We start from the raw sequence: 22,125 nt of genomic DNA on the forward strand, positions 1-22,125 counted from the left end.
CTGAGCGCTGGGACTGGGGGTACTCACAGGATGTAGGTGATGACGCCAATGCTCCTGTGAAACAGAGGACAGGCGAGTCAGGGCTGTTTCAGCTCTAAGCGAGGCCAGCAGGGGGCTCCCCACACGGTTCGCAGGGGAAGCAGTCACGTGCCCCTCTATAGCAGCCTCTGGATGCCACCTCAAGCCCCATGCCCCTCTCCATCCCACTGTCAGCAGCAGCCTGGGACACGTTTGGAGTCATCAAGGTCTGGACATTGGACCCAAAGACCCAAGTTCAAGATAGACTTCTGTACTTGCAGGCCGTGACTGGGACAAGTCCCTCATCACCTCTGAACCTCTTTCTCCTCATAAGGTAAGGATAAGGATAACCACCTCCCAAGACTGCTGCGAGGATTTCAAAACCAGGTAATCAAGGTGCTCAGTCAACTATAAAGCACTGTTCAAACCAGAGGTCCCATCTGTGCTGGGAATCGGTCAAAGCGGTATCCCCCCAGGGCTCCCCTGGTTGACTGGCCAATGAGCTATTGTTACTTTATCTTTGTTAGGCTGTGGCAGGCCTCAGGGGCCAGCCTGCAGCTCTAGCCTCCCCTCTCTTCTCGTTCTCTACCTTGGCTGTGTTCTAAGTGGCCCCAGGGCCAGGCCTAGTTGTCTCCAGCTGCCCAGAGAAGGTCCAGCACACCTGGAGCAGCCAGAGGCTCTGAAAGGTGAGTGTGGAGAAAAGGGTTTCGTGGTCAAGGTCGGGGGGCGGGGTCAGCCGAAGCCAGGGTCTGAGGCCTTCTGTCCTTGGAAGGATCCCTAAACAACTTACCACATGTCAGCCTCCAGTCCCAGGGGCTCATAATTGACAATTTCTGGAGCTGAAAGAAACCATACTGGGGGATCAGCAGGTGTATGAAAATGAGAAGAGACGGCTGTAGGGAATTTTAGGGAGTTTGGTGCCAAATGTCTCTATCCTGAATCCCCACTAAGGAAAATCAAAGCAGCAGGTAGAGATAATCTGGGTCTAAGCATTTTGAGGAAGTAAATTGCCTGTTACGCTGGTAGAAACCTTCTACAAAGAGGCCTTCATAGTTAGGAAGAGGCGCACCCGGAAAAGGAAGAGGAGGATGGGGGAGGAAGATGCAGAACGGGGAAATGGGGCCCAGCTCCAAGGTCTGCATTAGCACTGTGTGCGGGCCACTTGGGTCAGGAGAAAAGAAGGCAGAGAGGGAAGGAATCCGCGTGCCTCCGAGGCCGGTCTGAAAAGGGGCGCCTCCCACCTAAGGGGCATGAGGACATTCTGGGGGCCACTGAGATGATAAGCCTGACATGCCTGCGGGGCACCCAAAGGAAGACGTGCAGGAGGAAGCTGCGTGTCGGGGAGCCGGCAAGAGCCATCCAACCTGGAGTCATCATGCAGGTGGGAGCAGAAGCCATGTGAATGATGTGGTGACCAGGGAAGGGTGTGGCGTCTAGGAAAGAAGACTACCAGGGGAAGAGGACCAAATGCTGCCCAGAGATCAAGCAACACTGGAAAGTGAGTGTGGGAAGTGGAGATAAGACTCTTTTAAAAAGTTTGGTGAAGAAATGGAGGAGAAAGAGAGGACGTAGCTAGAGAAGGGAGGATGGAGCCAGTTTAACCACGATGGGAAAAGGTGGACAGCGGGGAAGGTTAAGTTTGTTCATCTACAACAGTATCAAAACACTGCAGCTATAGGGTGTGCCCACTACCCCACCATCCCACCATCCCACCTCTTCCTACTTCCAGAGACAGGGAACCACTATCCTGGTTTTGCTTATTTTTCTGCTTCATAAAAATGATGTCATACTGCACGTGATCTTCTGTCCCTTGACTTTCCCCCCTACTCAACATTACACTTCTAGCATTCATGGAGGGTTCATCCATGGTCTTTCATGTTCTTGCTATGCAACAGTCCACTGTGTGAATACATGCCACCCTTTAGTCATTCTCCTCTCAGTGAGCATTTGGATTGTCCCCACTTCTTTTATTACTGGAACAATATTGCTATGAGCTTTTTTGTACAAGTCTCCTGACACACATGTGAAAGACTTCCTGTAAGACAGTGATATTGAAAGTGTGGTCTGCAAATAATCTGCAGGCCGTCACAGGTCCAGACAGGAGAAGTACAGAAATTGGGACTAAGTATTTAAAGACTCATAGCAATTTGACACTGCTGTGACATTCAGACGGTGATAATTTTTCTAGGAATTTATTTTCCTTGTATATTACTGACAAAGCAGTCCAAGAAAGATTGGAGATTTTTTTTCAAAGCCTTTCACCATACTTTGAAAAGCACAACTCAGCTTCCAGAGCTGATCTGCTAGACATATATGCTCATTTCTGTCCTCTGCTTTCGTTGTCCATTTGCTTCTGTTCTTTGCTTCTTTCTTGTTCTTTCAAATAGTGTTTTTGTTAGTTTTCTGATTGTCTTTCCCCCAACTTATATTTTTATAATAGTTACCCTTGAGATTTTACTACAGCTATCTAACAAATTCTAACAAAATCAACATTTGGACCCTCCTGTAACAATACAAAAACCTACAACACTCATTTCAAGAGCTGTGTCCTATCTAACATTATGTTCTTCAATTTTTAGTTCTGTCCCTTTTTTTTAACTGCACAATTAAAGCTTCATAATTATTATCATTATTTTAAACCAAAACTGTCTCTGTTTGCCTATGTGTGCTGATTTCTTTGCTTCTATTGCTTCTTGTACTGAGACTTCATTTTCCTTAATTCAGAGTATCTTTAAGAAGCTCCATTTATAAAGGTCTGTTGGTGGTTGTTTTATTGTTTTGTCTTTTTTGTTTTTCTTGTTTATTTTTGTTGTTGAATTTTGCTTTTTTTGCCTGAATCTTTTACCCTCATTCTTGAAATATCATTTTCCTGGATACACAAATCTGGGTTTTTAATTTTCCCTGGGCTCTTTGAAGATATTATTCCACTAGACACTGCTATTTTGAGAAGTATGTTGTCAGTCTAATTGTTGGTGTTTTGTTTGTTTTAGGTTATCTGTTTTTCTCTCTGGCTGCTTTTAAGATTTTCTCTTTGTCTTTGGTATCCTGGAGTTTATAATGTGTCTAGGTATGGACTTATTTTTATGTATTTCTGCTGATATACATTTTACACTGGGATGTTTTTATATCAGTTCTGAACATTCTCAGTCATTCTCTTCTAATACTGTTCCTGTATCATGTCTATTCTCTCCTGTGGGATTCCACATAGACCTCTGTTAGGCTTTCTCCTTTTTTACTCTCTTTTGCTTATCCGCTTTCATATTTCTATGTATTTCTCACTCTGTGGCGCTCCAGCTAATTTTTTTCAACTCAGTCATCCAGTTCTTCATTTCTCTCCTCAGCTAGGTGTAATCTGCTGTTTTATCCATTCACTGAGTTTTACATTTCTATAAGCATATATACTGAATTTCTTAAAGTTCTATCTGGTTCTCTTTAGAATTTGCCTAGTCATTTTGACAGTCTTTTGTTGTTTCCTCATTCTTGTGATTCTACCTTTTATTTCTATGTGCATTCCATTTGTTTCATAGTCAACATCCAATAATTTCAGTATCTTATGTCCTTGAATATCTAAATCTTGCTAGTATCTGACTGACATGCTGCTATGTACACTTGCCTTTAGGAAAGATCCTCCTATTGAATTTTCTTGCCATTCACAGCTCCAGATTTAGTTCACTTCACTGGCTTTTGGGGGTGGGACAGGTGATGCTGAAGAAGTTACTACCCTTAAAACTTTCTCTTATTTCTTATGAATCCAGAATTGCACTAAAAATATTTTTCTCAAGAATCATTTTGGAGTGGGAGGGCTTTTGGAAGACTGGGTCCACCACACCCCTAGAAGCTGACAATAACTTTTTATCCTGGTTTTCTGGTTGAAGTGTCAAAGGAATGGTAAGAGTAGGGAAAGAGGTTATCACCTATTTTTAAGAAAGTTATTATAATAAAATTGGGGAGATACTTAGAGAATATACCCTCTATATTTTTAAGATACAAATAAAACCAGCTCTGGGCTAGAACTGGGTCATATTGGCTCCCAAGACTCAACTGTGCATCGTTTCCCAACTCTTGTACGCAGCAACAACATACCGGTAGCTTGAAATTGGCAAATGCTATAAATTAAGGTTTTATTTTGTTTTGAGACCTGGATGTTAGACATTTACTAGCATACTACTGTACAAAATCCTCCACATCTGGCCCCTCTTATTAATAGCCCACCTACATGGCCAGCCTGGTGGGAACTCTCTTCTCCATCCAAAGCAGACAGTGAGCTGTCCCTGGAAATACGATAAATCTGGCCCTATCCCCCTGCTATGGATGACTGAACCTGGGATGTACTCCTCCTCTATCCTAATTCCTTCTCCAACCCTCTTCAGACACTTCCTGCACCCACAACACCAGCCCTTTGTCTCTGACTCAAGGTCAGGACTGATCCCACTGACTTTGCTGTAGTGGATACTTTGAAAAGTCTTTCAGAGCTGTCTATATCACTCTCTTTGCAACTAATCACAACCTGTCTTGTGACACCTCTGCCATTCTTGCCCTGAATTTCTAGTTGAACCATTCATTGTTATTTAATACTTAGTATGAACTTAACTAAATAAAGATATGCATTTTTACCACATATTTGAGTGGTGGGCAGCAACTGCTATCTCGGACAAAGTTCAAGAGTAGATGTCTTTTGCCCCAGGATCAAGTTGGCTCTGCCAACAACTCACTGTATGACCTTGGTTGAGTCATTCTGAGTGTGGCACCTCCCTGTGTCCCCAGTACCTCACCTAATATCTGTCATATGGTAGGTGAAAAATAACCATTGGTTGACCTTTACTAAAATCCACTTCGCCAATCGCACATTTGCTAAACTAGACCAGATGATCTGAAAAGATCCTTCCAAGACTCTTATTTGGTGGTTTGATGTCTTGTTTCTACAACTGAATCGTAAGCTCCTTGGGGGCAAGGTCTTTTCAGAGAGACAAAGCAGTGTAAAGGAAAGAGCAAAGGGTTTGGATGATGGGTGTATCTGCATTTAAATGTCAGCTCCACCACCTACTGGTTGTTACACCTTGAACAAAGCACTTGATAGAAAAAGAACTGAATCTGATTCATGAGGGTCATTTGGGGATGAACTAAGATAATGTCTGTAGAGCACTAGGCATAGTGTCTGCACAGGGCAAGGTTACTTTGTCCTGGGGCCAGTGGGGCTTCTGCAACTCAATAGTGGCTACAGAGCTGGTGTGTGTGGCCTGAAAATCCATCGGGGTGGATGATCTGACACATTCTATCTTGGGTTTTGATTAGACTATAGTCTGAAGTTTCCGCCCCCAGATTTTAAGGAGACCACTGCAACTCCCAAAGCAAAGAGATGATGGTTCTCAACTCTCATTCCTTTCCCCTCTGCAAGGCTGTTTCTTTTGACCCCCAACTTGCAGCCCAAGCCCCATGAGGGGGTTTCTGGGGCCTGAGCCAAGGGTGAGAAGAAGAGAAGCCTCCTGGGTGCTGCTGGAGCTGGGCTCCCAGGCACGGATAAAGGCCAGGCACCCGGGAGAGGCCAGGGGGTGGACCTGACATCTCGCAGATGATTTCCTTTTTCCTTTCAGGAAATCAGAAGCTACTCCAGAGAAAGTTGAGTTTACAGGAATGCAGGAGAACAGGGTAATTTTAAATCTTCACAATAAACATATCCAAGAGCAGGAGATGGGGGCGGCTCTGGGAGAGTTTGGCTCGGTAAGGCTCCAGACCCACCTGGCCTCCCGCTACCCCCACTGGGCGCTCAGAGCACCTGGACCCTCACCTCGAGGCCCAGCAAGACATTTTCTTCCCCACCCATCAGGCTTCTGTGGGGTCTCTAAGGCATATCTCTCGGCCCAGAGGCCATGGTCCCAGACGCAGGGTTTATTCCTGGCATCTCTCTACCTCTTGATCCTAGGTTCTTAGCTGGGAGAGAAAAAGGCCTAAAAACTCACCCACGAATTCTGGCGTCCCAAAAATGTTCTTGAATTCAACTCCATCTTCTATTTCATGAGCGAGGCCAAAGTCAATCAGTTTGATGTGTGGAATGGGAATATTCTTGTCTAACAACATAATGTTTTCTGGCTGTAGAACAAAAAAAAAGAAAAAGGAAGGAAGGAAGAAGAGATAGTAATTAAGGCCCTGCTTTGTGTGTTTGCTTTGGGGTTGCAGTGGGATTTGGTGTTCTTTTTTGGGAACTAAAACAGCATAAATAAACTCTTTCTTGTTTCTGTTTCCTCAGTCTTATATGAACTCAAAAACAGGCACAGCACAGAGGGCAAAGCCTGGGTTTTACCAAAACTGCTGCTCACAGCAGAACTGGAGACTTTTATTTTAATCCCCTTTCTGTCTCTGATAAACAAATTTCTTCAGCGTAGTGCCTCTGTTTCCCATTCTTTCATATGGGGCCAGCGAGACTCTTGCAGCATTTCCTATAAACAAAACCTCCGCCTCCACGTGAGTGTGATAGGGTGGGGGCTTTGCATCCTACCCTTGGTTTATCCTTGGTGTATTGACCTTCATCTTCCGGACCACCTCTTTCCCCTAGCCGGCCAGCTTCCTGTTGACAACACTCCCCTCCTCTAGACTAACCATGTGCCTCACACTTCTGTATGTGTTTAACTAATTTTGGCCCTCAGCAGGACACAGGAAAAAATGCACTTGATTTCCAGGGAAAATACCAGTTGCCCAGGTTATTTCCAGCCCAGCAAACAGCTGTCTGATCTGACACAACAGTGCAGGTATGTGTTGACAGCGGGACAGCCCTGCTCTGGCCTCACACACCCCAGGCTCACAGTGAGGCTAGAGTGGGATCCTGAGCCTACCCATCTCACTCCCACCCAACTGCTCAGGGTACATAGCAGGTGACCTCTGTCTCACCCTTTCCTCCCCTTCCCCACCATGACTGCCCCAAATGCCATTCAAAGTGGAATGTCCTAAAAACACACATCCACAAAGAAACTTGTACACAAATGTCACAGCAAATGTTCATCATAGTCCCAAAGTAGAAACAACACAATGTCCACCAGCTGACTACTGGACGGACAAAAATGGTATATCCATACAGTGGAATATTATTCAGCCATAAAGAAGGAGGCAAAGTAAAAATTCAAAGGAATGATGTACTGATACATGATACAACATGGATGAACCTTGGAAACATTGTGGAAGCTAAGTGGGAGAATCAGTCACAAAAGACCACATATTATATGATTTATATGAAATACCCTGAATTGACAAATCCATAGAAATAGAAAGTAGATTAGTGGTTGCCTAGGATGGGGGAAATGGAGAATGACTGCTAATGGGTACAGGGTTTCTCTTTGGTGTGATGAAAATTTTCTAAAATTGTGGTGTTAGTTGTACAACTTCATGAATTGTTCACTTTAAATGGGTGAATTATATGGCATGTGATTTATATCTCAATAAAACAGTTTAAAATGAATGAATGAATCAATCAATCAATCAGTGAACAAATGTTTAAGAAAAGTGAATGTCCCTGTTTCTCAAAGTGCTAAAGAATTTCCTACCTTGTACTTTGCTCACATCATTTGCTCCACTTGGAAAGCCTTCTGCTCAACCTCTGACCCCTGAAATCCTGGCTGGGCTTCAGCCTAACTCAGTCCATCTAGTCCCTGAAACCTTTCCTCACCAGCACTGACTTCCTCCCCACCCCACTGCCCACCCCATCATCCCTGCCCAGAAGTGATTCCTCCCTCCCTGTTCCCTTCAAGCTTATTTGAACCTGCTTGTTATGACAGCTGTCTTGCTCTCCCTTGATCACCAGCCTGTCATGTCTTTGTCCTAGTCTCCTACCGGACCCTCAGCTGAAGGGAAGATTCAAGTCTTCGCATCTTCACCCCAGAACTGCAGAGCCCAGAGGCTGGCAGGCCGAGGGCAGCCCTCACTGTTAGCTGAGCTAATTCTGAATCTGGACTGAAGAGAGCTGCTCCCACCCCAAACCCCCCAGCTCCGTGAAGTCTCTGTGCTCCCACAGTGGCTGGAAACTTTCACTCAAGTGAGCTAGCTGTGTGCCACACCCTCCTTTATCCCTTTTTAAAAAATCAATAATACATTTCCTTTTGCATTTTTTAAGCTTGTTTGTTTTTTTCCCCTTCTGGAGACTTCTCCCAACTTTATTTTGAAAATGTGTCAAAGTCTGTTCCCAAGGCAGAGCAGATCCTTAGGCCCTGCAGGAAGGAGAGTAAAGGCGGGGAGATCAGGAGACAGGGCCAGGCAGACGGGCCCACTCCAGTGCCCCCAGCCCAGCCCTCCAGTGGCTGCCCATGGGCTCCAAGTTCCCTGGAGCCCCATGCAGGGAGCTGTACCCTCCCCGCTGCCCACCACCCCCTGGGCAGGCAGCCTCTCCTCCCTCCATTCCACCACAGTCCTGTCACCTGAGTGGGAACTTGTTCTCTCCTCCAGGGATTGGCCCTGAGGCTTGTCCTAGGGCCCAGGGGCCAGGGCCTGGGGCTTCCTGACCACCACAGCATGCTTAACACTTAACTCATGCTGAATGGGGATGGGAGCCGTGGACAGAGGCAGTCACACTGGACCTGGTGACCCCCGGACAGTGGGGCTGTAGGGGCAGGGGTGGAATAACAGGGAGGGTGGAAGAACAGCTGCAGGCTGAATTCTCCCAGGCAGCACCACCCTGAGAGGTGAGAGGGGTCCTGCCTCACATCCTCACCTCAGTGTCCCCCCAGTCTGAGGAAATAGCCTCTCCACCAGCTTCTGAGAACCTCAGGGCAAGGCCATATTTTCTCACCTGAGTCCTGCCTGTCCTGAAAAGGTGTCCTGTCCCTGGCTTTACCCCAAGGATCTAACACACAGCAGGTGACTTCTCCCCTACTTGGAACATTCTTCCTGAAGTCCCTACCCCAAGCCTGGCTAATTCCTATTCACATTTCACTAAAAGTAGTACCTCTTCCAGAAGAAGACATCAAGCACACACACATGCACACGTGCACACACATATACACATGCGCATGTGCGCACGTGCCACCTCCCCAGGTCCCACAGCACCCTGTGCTTCCCCCGCTGCGGAGCTTCTTCCACTGTCTCAGGGTGGCAGCTTTCTGATCTGTCTCCCTGCACTGGGTTCGAAACTTCCCAAGGGGATTGTTCCTATCATCTACCCAAAGCTTGGTATGGACCTTGGAATCCGCCAGGTGTTCAGTAATGAGTGATGTCACACACATGCCATTTAGTAAGCCCCTGCAATGCACTAGGCTAGCAAGTGACATACTGTAGACCTCACTGAACCCTCACAGCCACCTCATGCAGTGGTGTTATTATTCCTGTTCAGAAAGAGAAACCAAGACTGAAATACTGGTCTGTGGACACAAGGATTTTACCCTCTACTGGTCAGAATCTAAAGCTTGTGCTCCTAACCACGGGAGAAAATGATCCGCCTCCCCTGCTTCTCAAGGGCCCTAGGAATCTACCCAAGGAAAAGAAGGCATGCGCTTGGCCTGGCCATCTAGGGCAACCTTGCAGCCTGGCTTGGGCAGAGCAAGCTTCCTATCCTGGTGCCTGCTTCCCATCCCAGGTGCCTTTTCCTGCAGTGGTGTCTCACCAAGGCTAGTGGTCCCGAGTCCTGCTTCTGCCAGGCTGTGTCCGGAGGTTCAGAGAGGAGCCTTGGGACCTCCTGGGCTGGACCTCTTCATTTCAGTGTGAAAACAGAGGTTCTGGCAAAGAGAGTCCCAAGGTGGGTCTGGATGGTGACGTGCCTGGGGCTTTCTGACTGGGAGGTGGCGGTGGAGCAGCAGGAATGTTCCACTAGGTGCTCAGGACCTGGGTTCTTGTCCCTGCCTCCCCACTCATGCATCGGGCTATTTGGACCAGATATAGCTTCAGGCTCAGACCCGCCCCTGACTGGGAATAAACAGAGGTCACAGACTTTCTGCCACCAAGCAATGTTTCCTGCTTCCGTCCCTGGCCACCAAGGTGATTTCAGTCCAACCAGGGATTTGGGCTCCATATTGGCAGTAACTCTTGCTTTCAGAAAGGCTTCCTTCTTGCCATCCCAGCCTCTACTAACAGCCTGACGCTACCCAGGAGGAAGTCAGGGACTGACATTTATTGACATTTAGCAAAGCAAGGAGTGCGCTAGTGTTCCATGTCATCCTTGCAGTCCCCCTGTGTGGTAGGCACTACTGCCATCCCCATTTCACAGAGGAGGAGACAGAGGCTCAGAAAGCTAAAGCCTTGGCCCTAGGTCCAGCACCTCATAATGGCAGAATGAGGGTGGGCTTCTCTGGCAGTGCAGCCTCTGCTCTTTCCACCATATCACCCAGTTTGGTTAAATATCTTCAGTGTTTCCACTGACCGTCAGACAAAGCCTAAATGCCCTGTTTGATATTTGAGGCATCTGAGACTCTGAACCAACTGCCCCACACTACTTTTCCAGTTTCACCACCTATCGCTTGACTGCGCTTACCCCTTATCCCCTCAAGGTGGGTATCATCATACCCAGAATGACATCTCAATTTTACCTTCTGCTCTGGACCTCCCCCTGTCCAGAATGCCTTTCCAACTCTTCTTCACACCTTCAGAACCTATCCCCCATCCCTGCCTCCTTTTACTCCCTTACTTTTCAATGAAGCGGCCACTGACCTAGAACTCTAACCCCCTCAGCACCGACAATGCTTACAGACGAATGGTCCTAGACGGCAGGCTGTATCTCATACTGTGGTGCTGCCTTCCTGAGTAGGGGCCTCCCTGGGAAAAGTCGAAGCAGTTTTAAGATCCCTAGCATCCCCTATGGTGTCCTGCAACCATGTTCCATTGAAATTTGCTGATAGGTGTTGAAAGAATTGGTCCTCCCTTTCAGCCCGTGGAGACCTCCCACCACCACTAGGGGCACCCTAGCACCTTCCTCGCCAAAGGGCTGCTAAGGAGCTGGGTTAGGAGGGAAGAGGGACGGAGGGAGGCTCCCCAAGGGTAGCCAGAGGGCCAGCAAAGCAGAAGTACCCCCAGGGGCTCGCTCTAAGCTTCTTTGCTTTTCCCCTCCCCAAACAGGGTAGGGTGGTAGAAAAGAACCAGGCCTGGGTGTTGGAGAATTCCAGTTGCAGCTCTACCACCCAAGGCTGTGTGAGCTTACGCAGGCCTCTCTCTGGGTCTCAGCCCAAACTTTAAAAGACACCAGATGATATATTGCAGAGCTCAAGGCTCCGCAACTGCAAGCTGACACAACCTCCCAAGCTGACAGGACAAATTCCCACTCCTCTAGGCCCCAAGGCAGGACATGCAGAGGCTCGGGTCTCCCGGCCCCAGGATAGGAAGGAAGAACAGGCTGCTGTGACCGGAAGGAGGGAGCACATTCCCATAGGCACCACTGTCCAGCCCAGGACTGTGCAGCTGCTACCAGCAAGTGAAACTGCCCCCACCTGTCAAAACAAACCCACTCAGCCCAAACCACCAGGCAGGCAGCTGTGGGAGAGGCCAGTGTGTCCCTCCGTGTCCCAGTGGGTCTGGCCAGAGTTCCCTGCTATGGTGCTGATCAGAAACTGGTCTTCCGGGCAGGCCCCATGTCAATGCATGCTCTGCAGCAGCCCAGAACAGCATGTCCAGGAGGCCCTGCAGGATGGAAGGAGCCTTGGGGCTATACGGTAAGGTGCAAAAGACCAGAGTTTAGAGCCAGGCAGGCTGCCACTCACAGTGAAACCTGGGCAAAATCACTGAACCCCTGGAGTCTTGGTTTTCCATCTGAAGATGGACAACACCTATCATAGCATAGAGCTGTTTTGAAGATTCAGAGACGTGGTGCACGTAAGGATTGATGCCGACAAGATTGCCGAGAATGGTGGCAATGTTTGTTTGTTCCTTCTGGGCTGCAGCATTGACAACATTCATCCCTGGGTACTCCACTGAATCCCTGCTGGATCACCTGTGCACAGCTGTAGACCACGCCCTTTCATGGCCCCGCCTCCTGCCCCACTCATCTTCTGCTCCCCTCCTCTAGCCTGTTTCACCTCCAGACTCACAATGTTAGGGATGCAAGGTACCTCAGAGATCATTTAGTCCCTTCATGTTGCAGAGCAGCCCAGGGAGGTCAAGAAGCTGCCAAGGTCATTGAGCAAGGAGCAGAGTCCAAGCATAGTGACCGCCTGCCCAGTACCCTCTCCAGGTGCTTACATGGCCTGCCTGTCACCAAGTGAGGCTGCTCAGTTCAACAGAGCAGGAGCCTAGCCAGGTCTGTGCTATGGGGACAAGGAAGCTGTTTACAAACCTTCACTGGAAATGTCAAGCAGGGCCCCAGATTATTCATAAAGTGCTGGGCAACCTGAGAGAACAAGGCTGCTTGCTGACAGGCCTCTGTGGGAACGTTTCCACAGAGCTGTAGCCAACTCACCCTGGCACACAGTAGATGAGATGACAGGCAGCCCCTTCCCACAGGCCTCCAGTGTGGCCCATGCCCAGCATCTGCCTCTGTGTGACATTCAAGGCCCTCCCACCTCTTGCCAGCTAGCCCTTGACTACATCCTGGCTGAGGGCTGACGTCCCCATCATGCCCACCCCAGCCTGCCGTCCACTTGTCTGGAATGCCCTTCCTTCCTGGCAAGCTTCCTCCCCCTCCCCAAAACTTCAACACTCCACACTGGAACGTCTGTGACCTCCTCTCTGTCAACACACACACTTAGCTGTTTCTTCTCAAGGGCCTGCATGGTTCCCTGACAGGCACTTGGCAGAGAATTAACTCACTATTATTGCTTCCTTTCATGTCCTCTCCCCGCTATACTGAAGCCCTAGGAGGGAGGACAGGACCTGCTTCTCATTTCCATCTCTAGCAGCCAAGAGTGCCTGGCATTAGAGTAGGTGCTCAGGAATCGTTTACTGGTTGAATGAATGCATGAACCAGTGGAGTCACACAGGCATCCCTAGTACATTCTGCTTTTGGAGAATCAACATAGATCATGGCTAAGAGCCTTAGAATCTGGGTTCAAATCCCAGATGTTGTTGTCATTTACCAGCAGTCTTACCAGTAACTTACCAGAAGGGCAAGTTACTTCACCTCTATCAGTCTCAGGTTTCTCTCCTGTAAATTAGGGATAATAACGAAACCTAGCTCAGGAAGGTCACCAAGAGGACCAAACAAGGCATATGAAGTGACCTGTAACTGCCATCGTCACCTCCGTGATTGTCTCCTTGGTCATCTCTCTCCTTCCCAGAAAGAGAGTCTTTATCATCTGCCTATTGAACTCCGACCCATCCTTCCAGGATCAGCTAAAATTCTAGTCCTTCAGTAAGTATCCTTTGAATACCCAACCCAGCCCTCCATCCTTCTCCCAGCAACTCCCTGGGGCAGCAACCATGACCCGCAGCACCACCGACTGCCGAGAACTCTGTGTTCGTTCATCTCCCCCTCTAGCGTGCATGCTTGCTGAGGAAAGGGCCTGTTTCTCCTGCTCTTTCTATGTCCTAAAAGCACCTAATTTTGTGTATAGCAAAACCTACAGCACTTAGTTTACAAAGCACTCACACTTATTTTATTCTTACTCTCTGAGGCAGGTTCTGTCATCACCCCCATTTTACAGATGAAGAAACTGAGGCTCAGAGGAGTAAAGTGCATGCCCAAGGTGCCTCAGCTAATACGAAGTAGAGTTGAGATTCAAGCTCAAACTGACTCCCAATCCTGCGCGCTCTTCCCCTCCCACATTGCCTCCCTTCCTCTGATGCAAGCGTGCCCGCAGGATCACCCCTGTCTGCTGGCAAAGTGGGTATTTCCATTTAGGCTCTGGCGCCTCACTGGCTTGCTGTCCCAGCTCCATGTTCTTCCCAGAAAGCCCACAGTGGCTTAGGGAAGGGCCCCAACTCAGCTGCACTTGGATTAGTTAAACCACAGTCTCTGGCCACTCATTCATGACTTCCTCCTCTGGGGGAGGCTGTTGTATGCTCTGACCTCCCACTGCCCTGCCCAGTAAAGCAGGAGAGAAACCACTGTCTACTCTGCTTCGTGCTCTTGTGGGGTACAGGAAAGGAAATAAAAATTCACTTTCAAGGCTATCCTGGGACCACTGGCTTCCTGCCCTGGGCCAGTCAGCAGTGCTGGCCTTGTGGTTTGTGCCCAACAAATAGCAGTAGCTCGCCCCCACCACCCCACCACCCCACATCACCTTATTAGATCCTCATAGCCACCGAGTTGTGGATGTCCAATGCCCGCATCTAATCAGTAAAGAACCCGGGCCTGAATCCAGGCATTCTGAGCCCCAAGCTGTGTTTTGGGGGCCCCCATCTAAGCTAGTTATGCATTGGAATCCCCTGGTCATTGTGTTAAAAATACCAAACCGACTAAATCAACTCACCAGGAATGAGGTTCCAGAAATGGTTTTGCAAAGCAAGCTCTCCCAGGAAGTCAAAATCAGACAGTGCCCAGTGTTCAGGAAGCCAGTGCTGAAAAGGGCCCTGTCATCAGAGAGACACAGGTTTGAGCCCCATGCTGCCCTGTGCTAGCTGTGTGACCTTGGCAAGTCACTCACCTGTCTGTGCCTTGGCCTATCATCTGCAAAATGGGAATATCACTTCTTGATTCTGCAAAACGGGAGGCACAATGAAGCTTTCGGTGCCCTTGAGCAACATTTCCATAAAATGGACATGGCCATGGAACCTGGATTATTGTGTGAATAAAACGAATAAAAGCACACAGGGTACTCAGAGAAGAGCCTGCATGTTTACTAGGCGCTCAGTCAATGTTGGCTGCCACTGTTATTATTACACCACTACCATCACAACAGTCAGCCTGCATACAGCACTAGCCTGTTTACAAAATGCTTTCACCTGTAGGGTCACAGAGACCCAGGGATGTGCTGGAGCTGGCTCATGACAGCAACTGCTGAGTCTGCAGGAATTTTGCAAGCTAGTTGTTAAACAGAGCTATGGAAGTATATTATTTTCATATCAAAAATGAAATGATATAAACATATTTAAATAAGTTACGTTAAAAACAAAACTTAAAAACTCATTGCTTCTTAATTTTTTTAATGACATTTTAGTATTGTATATGCTTTTGAGGTTATTTTTGCCTTTTCTCTTTGTATGAAGGAAATACTACAGGCAGGTGTGCCCCCCCTTCCCAATTCTAGTCAGTGACGTCATCATGTTGGTGCCTTGAAATTGGCTACAGTGGGTGCATTTATACCACAGAAATGGGCAGGCACTACAAATCAGGGCTTGATTTATTGTCTTCTTGATTCTAGACTTGAGAAATGCTGGCGAAGATCACTTAATAATGCAGATTAAACTTAAAAGGGCTCTGTGTCTGCAGTGGTTATTTTGTAAATAGCACAGGAATAGAGGAAATATTTTTTCAATATTCAGAAACTGTCATCAACAAACTATTATCCAACTCAGCATAGAAGTCCTCATGCCATTGACACATGAGCAAAGTTCCAACACACACATCTTCACTGTTCATTGTCAGCTCACCTGTTAAGGTAAGTGGAAATATCGACCAACATTCTTGTTGGAACTGCACTCATTTGTCCAGTGCACCACAGGATGCCTACTGATGGAAAGAGCCTGGCAACAGCCAAAGAAAGTGTTCCATGAGAATCAGTTGGCTCTCTGGAATTTACAGTAAAAAATATTATATATTTGTTATTTGTAAACTGCATTACAGCCTTTATATAATAAAATATACAGTAAGTGTGTGTGTACATGCATTGTTTTCTGGACACCTGGCTCTTACCTGAGTACCACTGTACAACCTCAGTAAAGCAGGTTACTGTCTGTGTCTTTCAGATGAGAAAGTGAGAGGAAGAGAAGTAAAGTAACTCATTCAAGGCCCCACAACTAGGCGGTGGAGCTAGGTTTGAGCCCAGGTCTTCTTAATGCCAAGATACCTGCTCTTTCTACCACCTTTCACTGTTTCCAGAATCAGATTCTTTCACGGCTCCTGGGATCAGCTGCCGTGGAGGGCTAATGGTGGAGCTGTGAATAGAACTCAAAAGGTACTGTCTGAACACATGCTACTTCAATGGAGGTCAGGCCCAGGCAGGGTCCAGAGGGGCCCTTTAGGCATCTGGGAGCAGCAAGAGGCCCACAAGCCCCTGACGGTATGAAATGGGGATCATGATATCTACTCCAACTCCAGTCAGCCTTACACAGTGTCCTGCTACCCTGGGACTCTGTCCAGCCTGCTGGCTGTATAGTGCCACCTCACTCATTCCCTCATTGGATGTTTCCCTGCCCACCTCCCTATCTGAGTCCCTTTGGGGGATAGAGAGAAAGAGAAAGATGGCCTAATAGGAAAGCTATCTAAAATTCACAACCAGCACTTGTAAGGAGTTTTAGAGTTTGTAGGAGCCTTTCATAAACACTGATATCTCCCTGGTCCCTCACTCCACTCCTGCGGCACAGGTAAGAGAGGCAATATTATCTCCATTTTCAGGGCCAAGAGAGGTCAGAGAGGTGACCTCCTCAGTATCACACAGCAGAAATGCAACTCAAATGCAGTCTCAGCCCCCAGTTCTCTCCTCTTTCAGGTGGGCCATGTGGCCTCCTGCAGTACCTTGTAAGAATCAGCTGGTTGGCTTAATGTTCCCCATTTCAAAGCATCTATATTTCAACTCTTATTAATGGCTCTCCATAGCTTAATTTTTGCCATATTTTGTTCTTTCCCTCAGATATTTAGTTCTGTGTCCTCAGTTCCCTTCACCTTGAGTTACCCTAGGAGGCCTTGCCACACTTGATAAAGCAGCCAGCATGTATTTCTAGGGTCTAGGCTCACAGTCTGATGCATGGAGTCCAGATGAAGGGGCACAGGGGGTACACTCTGAGACTGGGGCACTAGCAAAGCTTTGGATTTGAGGAACAGGAAACAGGGTCCACCCCTCAGAATTTATTGAAAGAATAAGAAAGTACAAGAAATAACTTATTTTCTAAAAGAAAAAGCAATGTAACCAGGTGAGAAATTAACAATGCAAAGGATAAATTTATGACACAGTACAGACCTTTGGATTACAAGGTGTGTAGAAAAGGTGTGTGGCCCAAGGAAGTAAGAAATCTGCATTGTTAGAATCTGGTGAAATAAAAGCTGGTGACACTCAGCTTTGCTTAGTGTTTCCTCACTGGCTCAGTTCAAGTCCCAGCCCTGTCCTTTAATACCTGTGTGATCTTGGACACGTTTCTTAACCTCTCTGAGTCTTAATTGTCTTGTGTATAAAAAAGTGACAATACCTTGCACCTCAGTGGGTGACCATGAGGATCAAATAAGAGAACAGCTGTGTAAGCATGCTGTCTTCAAGGGAGCACCAAAACACACTTAAAGTATTATTAGTATCATTCTTATGAACACTTAGGAGGAAACCCCTTCACATCGTGAATGTACGGACAGCTCATAAGATGATCGGAGCATAGAGCAATTTGGATATTTGGGGTATCTTACTCAGGAATTCATTCTCTTCACATTGTTTATATAAATCAAAAAGCCCCTTAGAGTTCTGGGCTCCTGGCTTGCATACAGTGTCACTCACTTCTCATGGCTGGTTCATTTTGCTTAAAAAATATCAGTCAGACTCGAGGACTACCTTCCATTTCTGAATTCTCCAGTTGGATTGGTAGGGGGAAGGAGGACACACCCATACTCAGAAGGGAGTCTCCCGAATCCAAAATAAATACATCACCACACAAAAACGCCCTCTGCAAGGCCTATATTTCTGTTGGGATCATGTACAGGGTGAGGTTCCTGGGTGGCACTGAGCCCCATTTCCTGGTAATCCATCTGCAAAAGGCATGTCTGAAGGCACATGAGGGGCTGCTTGGTACCGGGGACAGCGGCCCCAGTGTCCTTTCCGTCTGCGTGAATACAGGGCAACATCAGCTACCTTCACCACCCCTACCCGCTCACCTCGGCAGGCCCTTCTGTGGTGAATTCACAACACACACCGGGATGGTATTTACTCTGCAGAGGCAGAGAAATTACCCTTTGGAAGTGACTGTTGGCAAGAGTTATGGTCAGCTTTTATTTCAGGTGGCCTCCCCACGAGCCTCACTGGGGCCATGGCCCAGTAGATGGTGAGCCCTTGGAAAGCAGGTACCAGGCCAGGTCCATGCTTGTCACTCTACCCCTGGCCTACGACAGTCCTTCAAATGTTTACATCATTGAATTGAAATCTGCCTGCAACCTCTTTTGTATTTTCTAGGTGACACAAAAGGGACTTTGCCATCCGTGCATGCACCTGGTCTTACTAAGGCATTCATTCATTTACTCATTCACTCAACACTGAGTAACCTGCCGTGTGTCAGATATAATCAGCAGGAAGTAATTCACAGCGATAAATGCTCTCAGCACAAGTTTGTACAAAGGGCAACAGAACCATAGAGGCAGCTTAGTTCTTTGGGAGGTGACAGGGATGGGAAAGGCTTCCCAAAGGAAAATGGCGTTTCTGCTGGGCCTGGAAGGATGAGCAAGAAGTCCACGGGCAGAGAAAAGGAACAGCAGAGGCTTCCTGGATGGGAACAGCATGCACAGAGGAGGAGAGAGGCCAGAACATACGTCTGTCATCTTCTTGCCTGGGGCTAGACTTTTGGAGCGGGGAAAGGTGACTGAGATCAGGGTGAATGAGAATCAGGGCTAAGGCAGTACAAGAAGGGCCTGAATGTCATGCTGAGAATAGGTTCATTTATCCTACAAATGATAAGGATCCATCACAGATTTCTAGGCAACAGCATAGCATGATCTGTTTTACCGAGGCCGCTCAGCATACATTAATTTGCTCGTTCATCTGCTCTCTGCCACAAGGCAGGGAGCATGACATGACATAAGCAGGGACAGAGCCTCCCCATCTCTAGCACAATGGTTGAACATAGGAGGAGTTTATCAAATAGTGGCCTGGGGGGAGAGCGTTCATACTCCAAATGCGGACCAGAGCTGACCCTCCTCCCTCGCCTGCTCTCTCAGGCTGGCAGGTGAGCAAGGAGAACAGGTCGTGGGTAGGGGCTCAGAGACAACGTGGTGGCGGTGTTCACAGGGAAGCAAGGCCAGCCTGACTCACTTGGGGAGAAGTAATAGAATTTACAAGAGATGAGGAAAGCAGAGGCCTCTATAGAATGAAAATCAGGGGGGAAAAATCATATAAAATGAATTTTATGGGGTGGGAAACACCACGGAACCAAGAAGGCTCCCCTAAGCTACCAGTTGGGCTTTCTGGGTGATCCCTCCAGTCGGTGAAAAGGTCCAGCCAGCGGGCCCGCATACTCGCGTTCTGGCTCCAGGAAGCGTCTCCCCAGCCATGAGGTAATTCCGCAAAGTTCCAGCTACTCACTGCTGCCTGAAGCTCCCCAGCCGGGCCCAGGCCCAGGAACCCGTGGGTGTGGGAGTCAGAGGCTCAGAATCCACACAGCTCCAAGCATATGAGGCCGGGGGAGGGGTTAGCAGCATCCTCACCCTACGCGTATGCATAGGAAACTCAGACTATCTCTGGGTCAGGGAAACGTCCTGACTGAACCCAGGAGCCAGACATGCCCCAGCAGCAGCCCCACCTAGCAACCCATCTCAGCTCTCTGCTGGGCAGTTTAGAATCGCATTAGCCAGATTTGTTTTCCTAAGTCTATTGGGGCCAAAACACTGTAACAAGAGTTGTATTTTCTTTCCCTCTGTTCTGGGAAGGAAAATAACAATACCAGTTGCTATTACAGAGCATCGATTGGATATTCAGCACTTAATGCTGCTTCCCTCTAACCCTTACAGCTCTGCCAGGCATGTATCTTTATTTGCATTGAAGCTGAAAAATAGAGGTTCGGTGGTATCCAGGTACATGGTACAATGAGAATCAAACCCCGACTTAGCTAACTCCAAGCAGCACTCCCGACCACAGTGAGACGCCAGAGACGCAAACGGGACAGCATGAATCCGCTGCAGGTGTCAGGCCTGCCGGACTCCCCGACTCCTACCTCTACCAGACCCATGGGCGAAAAACCAAAGGAGCCTGTTTTGAGGCTGTTCTCCCAGAGCCAGCAAAGACACATAAAACATCAAGTTAATTGTCTGCAGCACTGCCGGGAAGGAGACACATCGCAATCCAGGTACGCTGTTTCCTTCTGGGTGTATCACCGCTCTGAGGTCCAAAGGCCTGCCCAGGCCACACCCCCTTGGTGCCCTCGACTTTTACCCCGTGACACCTGAGTGAAACTCGGCAAGACAGCCTCTGTTGGAGGAATTCAAAATACGGCAACAATTGGCGTGAGGAGGGGCGGCCATGCTGAGGGGATTCACAACAGGCCACCCCACTGAGCAGGGTAGGAGCTGGGGTGGGATCCACGGCAGGAACTGAGCCCACGCCCTGGTGCTGCGGCTCTGAGGCTGTGGGCATGCCGTCCGCTCCCTGGGCCCATCCGCCAAGCCACCACGTGAGCGTCAGCCTGGACTCGGCCCTCTTCCTCACCTCCTCCATCTAACTGGGCATTTCATCAGTCCTCAGCTCAACCTCTGTAATCTGTCCCCTACACAAACTAGTTTGGCACTTGCCACATCTCACCTGAATTACTGCACTAGCTTCCCAGTTGGGCCCCCAGCCTCCAGGCTGTCCTCCTTCTACCCACCCTCCCAGCTAGAGGGAACCTTCTGAAGCACACATCTGGCCATCTCACCTCCCTGATCATCTGGTCCCCCATATCCTTCAAGGTAAAGTTCAACTCCTTGGCTTAGCCCCCACATCCAGTGTCTGCCTTCCACTCTCCTCCTGGCTTCTCCACCCATTCAGCACATTTACACTCTTCCTGAACTTCCCTGAATGTATTGTGCTTTGTTAGGACCATGTACACTGTTGGCCTCTCTTCCTTAGGAGGCCCTTTCTCTCTGTTAACCCCACCAGTCCTTCAAAACTCAATTCAAATACCACCTCTTCTGGGAAGGCCTTTTGGATACCCCAGCCTAACTTAGATGTCCTCTCCCAGCCCCCTGAAATTCCTTCTATCTCAGCACTTAGAGTTGGTTTTTTCTTTTCTATCCCCTGAACTAAGTTTCCTGGAAAAGAGGAACTAAGCCATACAGGGTCATAGTTGATTCTGTATCTGTGGCAATAGCCAGGTACCCAGCACAGTGCTTGAAAACACAATTTCTTGATAGAATAGTGGGTGGGTTGTCTTCCCGGTAACCAAGCCCTTCTGATCACGGGTCGGAGGATTATTGTGCTTTGGGTGTCTGTACAAGCTCATCAGTCTATGCAGCTGAGTTCAGTTACTGTGAGAACTGACCCTTCTACTTTGACCACATTCCTGCTTTATGAGGTCCTATGTGGTCACACTGAACTTTCTCGACCCTGAATACCAGTTACCATAAGATGAGTGGCCCCTGGAAGCAGATTTATGGCCACAGTATGGAGCAGGACTGTGGAAGGCACTAGTCAGAGGTCCCCTGGCTCCAAGAATCTACAACCTCCGGCCAAGGGATGCTGGGGGCTGTGCATTCTGCATCCACAGAGCCAGTCAAACTCAGCAGTCCTCATCTGACTGCTTCTGGTCCTGCCTACTCGGGAGTTAGCTCTTGGCCACTGAAAACTTCAGCCTTGTAAAATCTGTTTAGTTTCAAGTCTCCTGTCATTGGTCTGTTCATTTAAAAATTATACCCCACTTGTTCCCTGAAAGAGATAAGATACCTGTGGTCTGATTAAGAAGTTTCTTGCAGTCAGCCTATGTGAAGTAACCCTGACATGTGGGATGAAACTGAGGAGGTAGATACTTTCCGTGGCACCATTTCTTTCTCAGGAGCTCAGTGTTTTCAACTGTGAGACAAGGGGGGAGGGCCAAGCGGGTGCTGAGCCCCTCCTGTCAATGACAGCGGGAGAAACTGGGCCCATCCTTGCTGAACGGATTCTTTTCCCTCCCCCTCGCTCCCCACCACTGACCTTGAGATCGAAGTGAGCAATTTTCTTGGCATGAAGGTAGTTCACCCCATCCAGGATCTGTTTTATGAAACTGGTGGCTTCCTCCTCACTCAGAGATTCCTTCTGGGCCAGGAAGTCGAAGAGCTCTCCTCCAGGCACTCTGCAAGATACGATGGGGAGGGCCCAGGTCCAGGCAGTCCCGTGTGTCATGGGCACAGGCCGACGGGTGCAGCTCCTGAACCTGACCCCCAGGCACCCTGTCTGGCAGTCTCCCCACTGC

At 48.4% G+C, this 22,125-nt stretch overlaps 1 protein-coding gene across 2 annotated transcripts in view; it reads right to left on the reverse strand.

Annotated features, from left to right (window-relative positions):
• The window catches only part of DAPK2 (death associated protein kinase 2), a 113,016-nt gene that overhangs the window by 17,099 nt on the left and 73,792 nt on the right, over positions 1–22,125 (reverse strand). For both annotated transcript variants that reach the window (XM_017653270.3, XM_037004162.2), the window contains exons 4-7: positions 21,867–22,005; positions 5,976–6,105; positions 809–857; positions 28–54 (exon numbers count right to left, since the gene is read on the reverse strand). In XM_017653270.3, coding sequence (XP_017508759.1) covers positions 28–54; positions 809–857; positions 5,976–6,105; positions 21,867–22,005 — 345 coding nt within the window. The remainder of the gene's footprint in view (positions 1–27; positions 55–808; positions 858–5,975; positions 6,106–21,866; positions 22,006–22,125) is intronic.

Source organism: Manis javanica, chromosome 8, assembly GCF_040802235.1.
Source record: "Manis javanica isolate MJ-LG chromosome 8, MJ_LKY, whole genome shotgun sequence".
In the NCBI taxonomy this organism is placed as follows: Eukaryota; Metazoa; Chordata; class Mammalia; order Pholidota; family Manidae; genus Manis; species Manis javanica.